The following is an 11,506-nucleotide window of genomic DNA, read 5'->3' as shown; positions in this document are numbered from 1 at the left end:
TGTGCTGGGAGAGGTATATAGACAGTAGAATCTCAGAGTGACAAACACCACAACTGACAGATCAACCACCCACCTCATTTGCCACTGGACGTACGCCATCAGGCCGCAGCAGAGACAAAAAACCAAAATACAGTAGAGAACTGTCTTACATGTAAACTACTAACATTAAAGGGAAAGAGGTTTTAAAGGATTTGACAAGGGAAGGAAACTTTCTGTGCGTGTCATTTAAATTAAAATGGTTAAAAGCAGCATTTTTCTTGATTGCAGTTTCAAAGCAGAACAAAGCCAATGTTCAGCTGTTAAACTTTTAAAAAAACACCCATTATGTTTTGTCCAGAGGTATGAACATTTCAGGTACAAACATCCTCCCTTAGTGAGGTTTTCATAACTCTGAAGTTCTACTATACATAGCAAAGGGCAGTCTCTGTATCAAAGAACTTACAATCCAGACGGAGTGGAAACATTACAGCTGTGTCTAGATTGGCATGATTTTCCGGAAATGCTTTTAATGGAAAAGTTTTCCGTTAAAAGCATTTTTGGAACAGAGCGTCTAGATTGGCATGGACGCTTTTCCGCAAAAGCACTTTTTGTGGAAAAGCATCCGTGCTGATCTAGACGCGCTTTTCCGCAAAAAAGCCCCAATCGCCATTTTTGCAATCGGGGCTTTTTTGTGGAAGACAAATCTGAGCTGTCTACACTGGCCCTTTTGCGCAAAAGCTTTGCGCAAAAGGGACTTTTGCCTGAACGGGAGCAGAATAGTATTTCCGCAAGAAGCACTGATCTCTTACAGTAGGAAGTCAGTGCTTTTGTGGAAAATCAAGCGGCCAGTGTAGACAGCTGGCAAGTTTTTCCGGAAAAGCGGCTGATTTTCTGGAAAAACTGGCCAGTCTAGACACAGCTTCCTTGTACAAGGTTACCCAGCTGACCAGTGAGGTAGGCATAGAACCTAGGGGCTCAGATTCCAAATCTAGTGCCCGACTCCCACAAATTCTCCTTTCTGGGTGTCCACTGTCCTGATCGCTGTGGGTCTGATGTTTGAGCAGCGCGGACGGACACCCTAAGCGCCAGCAGAAGTCAATGAGATCTGCAGGCCACAGGAAGTGTGCAAACCAGGCCTAGATGCTGCTGCGTCCTGTTCTCTACCCCAGGTAGCAGGATTAGAGGGTGACTCCAAGCCCAGCTCCCACAGTAGCAAGATGAAAGAATTTAAGTGTAACAATTAGAAAGGCCAGGCACGTTCTTGAGTGGATCACTGCACAGCCCCCAGCCTGTTCACACGTCTGTCACTGCGGAGCTGTCCCCAGGAGGAAAAGCAGCATATCCCATTTAGCAATCACCTGAACCAACGATTTCAACCCCTGATACTTCCAGTTTTTCTAACTGCTAATTGGGATAACACCATTTATCCCTGAAGAGGACTTAGGGTTGCCAGATACTGTCACAAAAAAAATCCCGAACAAGGCAGGGAAAAAAAATTAGTTGAGAAAAAAAACAAAAAACGGGGAGCCAAAGTTGAGAAAAAAAAAAGGTCGCTGTTCCTTTAAATATCCTTGCACTCCTTGCTCCCCCACCCTCATCAGACGCGACAGGGCAAGAATGGTCCCGCCAACCTTCCGTCCAAGAGAAACAGAAAACACCGGACATTTTACATGTCCAGTATTTTCTCTTTTTTTTAACCAGACACGGGCCAGAAATAATGGACTCTCTGGGTGAAAACCAGACACCTGGCAACCCTAAGAGGACTGACACCCCTCCGGATCTGAATCAGCTGCTCTTTGGAGAAGTTCAAGCTAGCTGTAAACTCCCCTGTTCAGGACCATCTCTATGACTGGCCAAACCAGAACCCTGAGTCCAAACAACCCTACGTAGGATCCAAATCTGGATTTGAGCTTCCTAGTTCACACGCCTTGCTGAACATACACGCAAACACCAATCCCACACATCCCATCCCTGGTATTGCCAGCCCCAGGCATTCAACGCTTACGAGTCAGATGCTTCCATATCACGAGATTTTTCAACGTAAGAAATTGGGGGCGGGGAATCTTTTTATTTGGTTTTTTGTTTCTGAGCCACCGTGAGGTCACATCCTCCAGGTTCTCTTTGTGGCCATGTGGGCTAGGTTGGTGTTTTGCTGCGGGTGTTTCTCAATAGAGCAGTCAGGCCTTTTCTGATAAAAATCTGTTTGAGTTTAAAATGAACATGTTTAGCATTTCCTTAATGGACATCCAGCTGGGAAACCCCCCCCAGTTTCATTCCGATGGGCCAGGCAGGGCTGTGAATGCCTGCCCTCTTGCCAAGTCTATAAAACAGGCGAAGCCAGTGAAAAAAGAGACACAAAGAGATCCTGAGAGATACAGCGAGAGGCAGTAAGGGAACATCTGTCCGGACACAAAGACAGGTGGCCGGAAGAGAGACAACAGCACAGATCTGTGGAACCCCAATGGGAAACTGGGTTGTGAACCACTGGTTTCCAGCTGTGGTGATCGTAAGTGATTCTTTACTCATATCAATTATTCTTTTTAGACCGTGAGTGACATTTTTAAAAAAAGCTAGCTAGCACCAGCTGGCCATGAAGAAATGGTAAATACTGCTCATTTGTACACCTACCAATAGATTTACTGAATACACCTGAATGAAATAGGCATATGAACTTAAAAAAGATAGGCTTCAATTCAAGACACCACTTCAGCCCTTTTTTACCTTTAACAACAGGGATTTGAGCACACGTTAAGAATGTGCTTGTGAAGTGCTGTCCTGAATCGGGGTCTTATAAAGCTTCATATCAGGGTTTGCTTGAAAGCAGGATAAATAGGCTGGCTACTTAGGGGTGCGTCTCTACTGCAGTGTTTTTCCAGAAAAATCAGCCGTTTTTCCGGCAAAAATTACTTGCATCCACACTGCTATTGTGTTGTGGAGGGGTTTTTCTGATGGTGGTAAACCTCATTCTGTGAGGAAGAAGCCTTTTTCTGAAAAAGCTTTTTCGGAAAAAGGCATGTGTGGTTGCAGAAGAGGGAGTTCTTTCCAAAGAAGAGGCTGCCAGGAAATAGCACAAGTGCCCTGGTGGCCACTCCGTCCCAACTCATCACAACTTAAATGCGAGATAGCATCCAATGAATATGGACGCTATCTTTTGAAAAAGCACATCGTTTTTTTGTTGAGCTTTTGCTGTGTGGACGCTCTTTCGAAATAAGCTTTTCCGGAAGATCTCTTCCCCCATCATTCTGTTAGCTTAACTTTTAGTATATTTAAAGATTTCTTCAGAGAAAATCCTGTTGCCAGGTCAAACATTTTCTCTATTTCTCTTTCCTCATTCTTTATAGATAAAGGAATGTCAACAGAATAATTTTGGAAAGAATTTCTCTGCTCCCCTGCGTAGTTCCAAACCAAGGTCACGCTCTTATATGTTACATCGTAATTGTTTGCTGTGGAATCCCGTTTGCCATCTTTGTGAGAAAGAAACAGTGGATGTGTTAGAAATACAGCATTGTACCTATGGCCCTGGTCTACCAGGGTCACACACAGGGCCCATATTATACTAGTGCAAAGCTTGTTATAGGATTAAGATTTAAATAGTTCATCCATTTTAGACTGTAAGATCTTCAAGACAAGGACTGTCCTTAGGGGAGAGTGTGGAGCCTGGGGTAACTCCACCACAATGCCCCAGGTGTGGGGCCCACAGCAAACGTCTGCCTCAGACCCTGGCCCATCTCTGCTCCATCCACCCCACCCCCTCTCCACCCGTCTGTTGCCTTCCTCACCGAATTGTAGGTAAGGCTCAAGATTTCCCTTTACAAAAGCAGTGCAGACTCTTCCCCATTACACTGTCTTCATCTGTATGGCTGATAATACTGTTACTTGCCCCATACTTAAATTAAGCTTACCAGCCTGTAACTGCCAGGATCGCCTCAGGAGCCTATAAAAAAATCAGCATCACATTAGCTATCCACCAGTTCCTTCAGCTTAGCAAGCCCTGCGTCCTCCTCAGCATCCGGGCCCGTGACTTCCACGGTATCACCTCAGAAAATCAGGCCTTAGCCCTAGAGGCTGCAGGGCCAAGTCCTTCTCCCAGGAGCAGCAGCACAGCCCTGAGCTCACGCAGCTTCTGCTGATCTCTGGTGGCACCGTGACGCTTCAGAACACCAGGCACAACGCGCCTCAAAACAGGCACCAAAATCAGCCGCCTCTCGCGAGTGATCATCATTGTGCTTCGATGCAGCGATCACAGCCCTTTGGCCACACACTTGGCTAGTATAAACCGGTGCAGCTCTGCTGCCGGCAGTACAATTATACCCCCCGGCGGATCCAGCCTGCCTGAGTTTTATAGGGCACTAGCATGGCCCTTTAAGGGTCACTGAAATAAAGCAAAGTTTGTTGTCACCTCCTCCCCTCAGACACATGCCCTGCTTGTGTGGTGGCTTAACTGCCCTTTGACTGCCTTTTCTCCCCCCTCTCTAGGCAGCATGGCTGGGCCTCAATGTGTTCCTGTTTGTGTATTATTTCCTGCTGTTTGACAGGGATAAGAAGTACTACTACACCAGAGTGCTTCTCGGGGTAAGGCCCCCCCTCGCTCTCCCCGCCCCTCCGTTTGCCAGGCACCGAGCTCGTCAGCCGGGAGTGTTTCCCATCGCAGCCCCACCTCAGGCTGGAGATGGGCCGGGCGCATGACACCCCTGTCCCCCATTTCCCACTGGGGCTGCTCCGAATGCAGCACAGCGGGAGGCTGTTTGTAGCTGCGGCCCTTCGGGGGTTCCATCACACGACCGCCCGTCTGGGGCTGCCAGCCCGTCCATGGGGCAGGGCGCTAGCCAGCAGTGGCTGAGGTACCATAGCACCTCTCGGGCGTGGGAAGGGCCTCAGGATCCCGCCAAAGGCCAGGTGGTGCTAGCAGAGAGCACTGGCTACTGGTGAGACTGACCCTGTCTCTGCACATGCCCCCGCCCTGCTCTGCCTCCTCAGTCTGCGCTGGCCTGGGCCCGAGCATCCGCCAAGTGCCTGAACTTTAACAGCATGCTGATCCTGCTGCCCGTGTGCCGCAACCTGCTCTCCTTCCTGAGGGGCGCCTGCTCGGTGAGTGGCCAGCCCTGCCCCCCTCGGTCCCACCCCAACGCATGGCCTCACCTGGCACTCCCAGCCAGCCACACCCGCCACGGCCACCCACAAGTGACACAATCGGGAGCCGGGCTCAGAAAAGCCAGGAGATCGGCCCCCACGTCATTTACAGACACGGCCGTGGGTCTGTGGGTCTGGGCGTGAGCGAGAGAAATCTGGGCGCCTGCCCCGCTTTGTCTGCTGCCTGGCGGGGTGGGGTTTCCAGCCTCTCCCAGTTCTCACTGTCGCTGTGCCCCACGGCCCCTCCCTCGCCCGGCACTTAATTATCTCCCTGCTCCTCTTTGCACCCCTGCTCCGTCTGCAGCTGGACTTGGGGGGCTGCAGTGAAGTCCCCGCCCCTATCCCAGGCCAGAAGGGGCAGCTTCAAGGGCTCTCCTCCCCTCTGCATCCTTCGAGCTGGGTGCTGGGGTGGGGGGCTGACCCATGAGCTTGCTGGGAGTGGAGACAGGGAGCAGACTGGCCCATGGTGCAGGGGGAGGGCCAGGAGGGAAGAGACTGACCCATGGCTTGTGGGGGGGAGGAGAGCACCCCTCTTCCCTACTATGAGAATGGTGTTGTCTCCTCTCTTTCCCGTCCCCTCCCCAAAAGGTGCTCTGGCTCCATGGGGGATGGGGAGAGCTCCCTGTGCCACTGCAGAAGTTCTGATTGGCTGCTTTTCTTGGGGGGCAGGGCAAGCCTCCGATCCCAGGGGTGGGGTGCTAATGCCAATGCCCCACTGGCTCCAGCCGGGACAAGGTCCCCTCATTGGCTGCAGCGGGAGGCAGCGTGCGCCTGGCCCGTGTCCCTGAGCCTGCCCCCTGCCCCCAGGGCCCCTCCGTCCTGTGTGGGGAGGGGTGGCCCCTGCCCCTCTCACCCTGTGTGCTGACCATTTCCTCTCTGCCCGGCAGTGCTGCAGGCGCACAATGCGGAAGCAGCTGGATCACAACCTCACCTTCCACAAGCTGGTGGCCTACACAATTGCCCTCTTCACAGGTAACATGGCACCCACCTCGCTGAATGTGTTCCGGGAACCGGCGCCCCCGCCCGCACGGGATGGCTCAGGCGCCCCGCCTCAGGCAGAGAGAGGGTACCAACAGGCCCTGCCCGCCCGCGGGATGCTGATCAGGGTCTGAGCTCAGTCTCAGGTGGTGCACGTGGTGGTGCTGACGAGTTCACCGCAGGCTGTGCTGTCTTGGCTTGCAGCAGCGCTCTGGGAGTATGTTTGCACAGCGGTCAAACACCCGGGCCTGGCCTCGGTCAGCTGTCCTGGGTTCCTAGGCCTCGGACACGCTGTGTAAAGGCTTGGGCGGGCACTCAGACCCTGCCATGCTCAAGCCCGGATGTCTATTCAGCAGTTTTTAGCCCCACAGCCCGAGTCAGCTCAGCCAAGGCGGGTCTTTTGCTCCCGTGTCGACATGCCCTGGGTCTGTCGGGGTGCAGGTTCCAATCTCTCTGTGTCTGTGATGCGCAGTGGTTCACATCATCGCCCACCTGTGTAACTTGGAGTGGTACAACGACAGCCAGCAGGCTGCTGATGGGAGCCTCTCCTCCATCCTCTCTGACCTGCACCAAGACGGGAGTAACAAGTGGCTAAACCCCATCCGCTCCAACAGCACGGTGAGTGCTCAGGGCCTGCCTCGGGGGGTAGTGGCCCCAGGGTGCCCAGGCTTCATTCTGTGCTGCTTGCAGGCTCCGCGTGACCATCCCTGTCTCTGTGCTGCGTTCCCCTGCAGACGCCGGCCTACGTGGCGTTCACAACCATCCCGGGCCTGACGGGCGTGATCATCACGGTGGCGCTGATCCTCATGATCACCTCCTCCATGGAGTTCATCCGCCGGAGCTATTTCGAGGTCTTCTGGTACACGCACCATCTCTTCGTCATCTACTTCGCCGGCCTTGTCATCCACGGCATCGCGTAAGGCGCCACACAACAGCCACAAGGCACCTCCTTGTCTGTCTGCTCTCCACAGGTTCTACTCACACCACAGCCCTGCTGCACCGGATCGTGTGTCAGCCTCCCCGCTGCCCAGCCACATCTGTCCCACCGTCCTTTTACCCAGCCCAGCATCTGACTCTCCCATCCGCCCTGGTTTTCCACAGAACACCCTGCTATCCCGCACTCCCCACCTCTAGGCCGGTACTGCCGCTTGCTCCGCGGCTGAGCTGTTCTGAAGGCCAAGCAGGGAGGCAGGCGCGGGCCAGGAGAGCTGTGGTGACATTTTTCTCCTTCCCAGCGGTCTTGTTCGTGGGCAGACGGCAGAGAGCTTAAAGGAGCACAGCCCTGAGCAGTGCGCACGGGACCCTACGCACTGGGGCAGAGAGAAACACCCCCACTGCGAAAAGCCCGAGTTTGGGAGCATCCCGGCCGAGGTGAGACTCTTCCCAGCGCAGACGTTTGCTGACAGGAGGCTGTCCTGAGCTAACTGAGGGGCCTCTCCCCTGTCCCGTCAGGAGGGAACAGTGCAGCCAGGCTCATTTTCCATGGCGAGATGGGAGAGGAGCTCTCTGACCCCAATTCAGTCTCATTCCTGCCAACAGACCAGCCTCCCCCCCCACCACTTCCTAAAGCCTCTCCCTGCCAAGTATCCGACATAGGGCCCTTCACAGCCTGCCTCGGCCCTGCTCCACTTTTCAGAGCTGCTTGCAGACACCTCTGCCCCCAGATACACTCTTGGGCAACCCACCTCTTCCCTGCTGGTTCCCAGCCTGCCAGGATGCCAGCAGCAGCAGGGACAAGGGATAAAATTACCTGGCAAGAGCAGCTCCCACCTGCTGTGGGGGGGGGGGGGGGGGGGGGTAACTCAGCGCTAGGCAGTAGCCAGCTCGCAGAAGGGCTAAGAGGGGATGAGCTGGACGATCACTAAACAGACCAGTCTTCTCCCAGCACGACTGTCTGTGGGAAAGGGGGTAGATTGCCGGCGTGGCTAGCAGGGACAATGCCCGAGCCACGCTCTCACCCTCTGCCCAGACCGCATGCGATGGGAGCAACGTGAGAACCAGACTGCGAGTGGGTGGGACTCTACTCGCTAGGCGTAAGGTGCTAACGCCCACCCTGGTTGTCCACGTCACGCTGCCCCAGCAATGTCTCGTGTCAGGAAGACATTTCCCAAGCCACGAGGCCAGAGGGTTTGCTCTGGGCATCTCCGTGAAGGGACGTTGGTGCCCTTTGCTGCCAGCCCCGCCCCTCAGCTCCCGTCGGCGCCTCACAACATACGACGGCTTCTGTCTCCACAGTCCTGGCAGTGGGTGCTGGCCCCAATCCTCCTCTACGTCTTCGAGCGAGTCTTACGCTTCTGGCGCTCTCAGCAGAGGGTCGTCGTCACAAAGGTAAGAGGAGCCGCCAGCAGGGGACACTAAGGAACGGGGGCAGCAGCACTGCCGAGGGGTACTCCCAGCCACCCCACGCCCAGCAGGAGTCCCCGTCGCTTCAGCCCAGCTCTGCTAGGGGCGAGGCGTAGGTAGGACGGCGGTGAGGGGCCACACTCATGCTCTGCGGTTGTGCCTTTCCCCCAGGTTGTCATGCACCCATCAAAAGTGTTAGAACTACAGATGCACAAGAAGGGCTTCAGCATGGAAGTGGGCCAGTATATTTTCATCAACTGTCCCTCGGTCTCGCGCCTGGAGTGGCACCCTTTCACCCTGACCTCTGCCCCCGAGGAAGAGTTCTTCTCCGTCCACATCCGGGCGGCAGGGGACTGGACAGAGAATCTAATTGACACCTTTCAGCAGCAGAAACCGAAGACGCCCAGGTAGGCTGGGGCGGTACTAGAACCGGGAATCTAATAGACTGCAGCCCCAGGGAAGTTCTGATACAAGGGGATGCAGGAAGGCAGTTTCCACCTCTTACCAGGGACCTGCCTTGTCTTACCAGGATAGAGGTGGATGGCCCCTTTGGCACAGCCAGCGAAGACGTGTTCCAGTACGAGGTTGCCATGCTGGTGGGGGCAGGGATCGGGGTCACGCCCTTTGCCTCTGTCCTGAAATCGATCTGGTACAAGTTCCAGCATGCAGACCAGCGTCTCCAAACCAAAAAGGTAAGGAGTGAGGGGCGGGGGAGGGTTTCCCTATTGCTGCCTGTCTGGCCTGCAGTCCTCATGCATCCTGAAAGTGCAACTTCCCACCTTCCCTAGCACTGGCCTAGGCTAAGCTACAGCCTTCCTGGTGAATCCGCCTATTGTAATGGACTCTCCCCTCTGCTCCACCGCAGCGTACTGTGGCACGGCTCTCGCAGGCTCAGTAACGTCTCTCTCTTACTCTTTGTGCTGTGGGATCCCAGATCTACTTCTACTGGCTCTGCCGGGATACGGGTGCCTTTGCCTGGTTCAATGACCTGCTCGCCTCCCTGGAGCAAGAGATGGAGGAATCTGGCAAAGCAGGTTTCCTGAACTACAGACTCTTCCTCACCGGCTGGGACAACAGCATTGTGAGTCACAAACACCAGGCCGTCTGGGTGACGGTGTGCATCAGTCGAGGAGGGGCAGAACACGGGGAAACGTCATGGCGCTGGGGATAAGAACCTGAAAACACCATGGTCAAGGCGAGACACCAGAGTGGAGAGTCTCCCTTTTAACCCATCAGGGAAGGTGGCAGCGGTAGAAGCCAATACCTCAAGAATGAGCAGGGCCGGCCTACATTTTGGCACCTGAGGCGGGGAGCTCAAATGATGCCCCCAAGCCCCCTCGCTTGGGCCAGCAGCAGACACAATTTTCTACACTCTGGGTCCCAGTGGCGCCCCCCCCCCACAGTCTGACACCTGAGGTGGCCGCCTCAGTTCGCCTCATGGTAAGGCCAGCCCTGTGAATGAGGGTTCCCGCAGCCCATCTGTGAGGATGCCTGCCTCTTCTCACTCCTTATCTCCTCTACCTCTAGGCTGGCCAAGCAGCTTTCAACTTTGATAATGACACAGATGTGGTGACAGGCCTCAAACAGAAAACATCCTTTGGGAGACCCAGGTGGTGCACTGAGTTCTCTGCCGTGGCAACTGCCCACCCCCGGTGAGTGTTTAGTTCCTTGGCGACCAGGTTGCTAGAGCTGGAAATGCCTCTTCAAGGTCTGTCCCCTTCCTCCTGAAACTGTATCTGGGACACGGCCCCACCAGCTGCAGCCAATGAATCACTAGAATGGGGATGTGATCTGAAGATGAAAACAAGCGAAGGCCCACACGGCGAAGAGCCCTAGACAGAGCCGGGTAAGCAGATGTTTTCTCCCCAGCATTAATAGCTCCTGTGTTCTGTGCAGGTCTGTGGTGGGCGTGTTCCTCTGTGGGCCTGAAGCTTTGGCAAAGAGCCTGCAGAAGTGCTGCCATCAGTACTCCAGCCTGGACCCTAGGAAGGTCAAATTCTACTTCAACAAGGAGAATTTCTAAGCAGCAGGAACACAGGGACTCACCGTTCCTAGAAAGAGCCATTCTCTTATCCTCTACTGCTCCTTTTAAACCTGCAGCAGCATGGCCTGCTGAGGATGCACTAACACTACCATGTGTCTGTCACCTGCTAAACTCAAGGAGTAAGTGTCCTTCCATCACACCACCACATTCCTCCAATGGAAGTGTCTGAATTTTACATCCTGCCTGTCCTTTGGAGGGAAGGGGATGGGCCTTCTTGTACTGGGCTCACATGCAGATGGACTGAAATGGACTTTCTGGTGGAATTAACATTGTCCTCCAAAGCTGGATTGTGGCATCTGCGTAAGAGACTGACAAAGGCACCGATTGACGATTACACTTGGTTTTGGGCATGGACGGTGAGGAATTCCAGGATGGTGGGGCTTGGGGGCGGAGGACAGAGATCTGCTGCGGTTGATCCATCGCAAAGGGGGAAATATGCTCCAATCAATGTTTCTGTAAGTGACTATTAAAATAAACTAAACTTGCTTCCCTTGTAAGTAGCTTGGGATAAAACCTAACCTCAGTGAACCCCCGTTTCCGATTTAAGATGCAAATGCACAGCATTTATCTACCACCTGACTGTGCCGATGGTACCTGTGCTCTGTCCATAATAAATAAATACAAGAAGGAAAGGGTAGCAGCATCACACTGCCACCTGCCCTCCCTTCACAGAAGCTGTCTGGTGACACTCTGAGCAGCTGTCTGAAGCCACAGCAGACAGTGTTGCTGACCCTAGTCTGAATTACTCACGGATGAAAACTGGCAGGAATGTATCTGGAATGGAAGAAAAACATACTACCAGGAACGGAAGAGATTGTAAATGAAACAGCAGCCACAGCTGATCCTCCAGTTGCCAGCAAAGGGGTGTAGCCGCCTGCCTTCAGGACTGGTAGCGAATGTAAGATGAGCTTCACACTGAAGACCTTCCACGGAAGGATATGCCCCAGGGTAAGGACTCTTCTGGGAAGTGCTGTGCCTTCCCGTCACATACCCAGTTGTGGGCGGAGTGCTCCAGGGCTGAATTCAGTGTCG

General features: G+C 54.0%; 1 protein-coding gene across 1 annotated transcript; it reads left to right on the top strand.

Moving 5' to 3' along the window:
• Nucleotides 1-630: 630 nt before the first annotated feature.
• NOX1 (NADPH oxidase 1) lies at nucleotides 631-11,219 on the top strand. The gene is made up of 13 exons (XM_006137429.5): nucleotides 631-2,485; nucleotides 4,456-4,551; nucleotides 4,957-5,067; nucleotides 5,997-6,081; nucleotides 6,560-6,705; nucleotides 6,822-7,003; nucleotides 7,323-7,458; nucleotides 8,323-8,415; nucleotides 8,602-8,837; nucleotides 8,960-9,122; nucleotides 9,365-9,511; nucleotides 9,958-10,082; nucleotides 10,327-11,219. The coding sequence occupies exons 1-13, from the start codon at nucleotides 2,441-2,443 to the stop codon at nucleotides 10,451-10,453; spliced, it is 1,692 nt and encodes a 563-aa protein (XP_006137491.3). The 5' UTR covers nucleotides 631-2,440; the 3' UTR covers nucleotides 10,454-11,219.
• Nucleotides 11,220-11,506: the final 287 nt, after the last annotated feature.

Source organism: Pelodiscus sinensis, chromosome 13 (assembly GCF_052426305.1).
Source record: "Pelodiscus sinensis isolate ZL-2025 chromosome 13, ASM5242630v1, whole genome shotgun sequence".
Classification (NCBI taxonomy): Eukaryota; Metazoa; Chordata; order Testudines; family Trionychidae; genus Pelodiscus; species Pelodiscus sinensis.
Note: the sequence above shows the minus strand (reverse complement) of the source record. Positions and strands in the feature narration are given on the sequence as shown.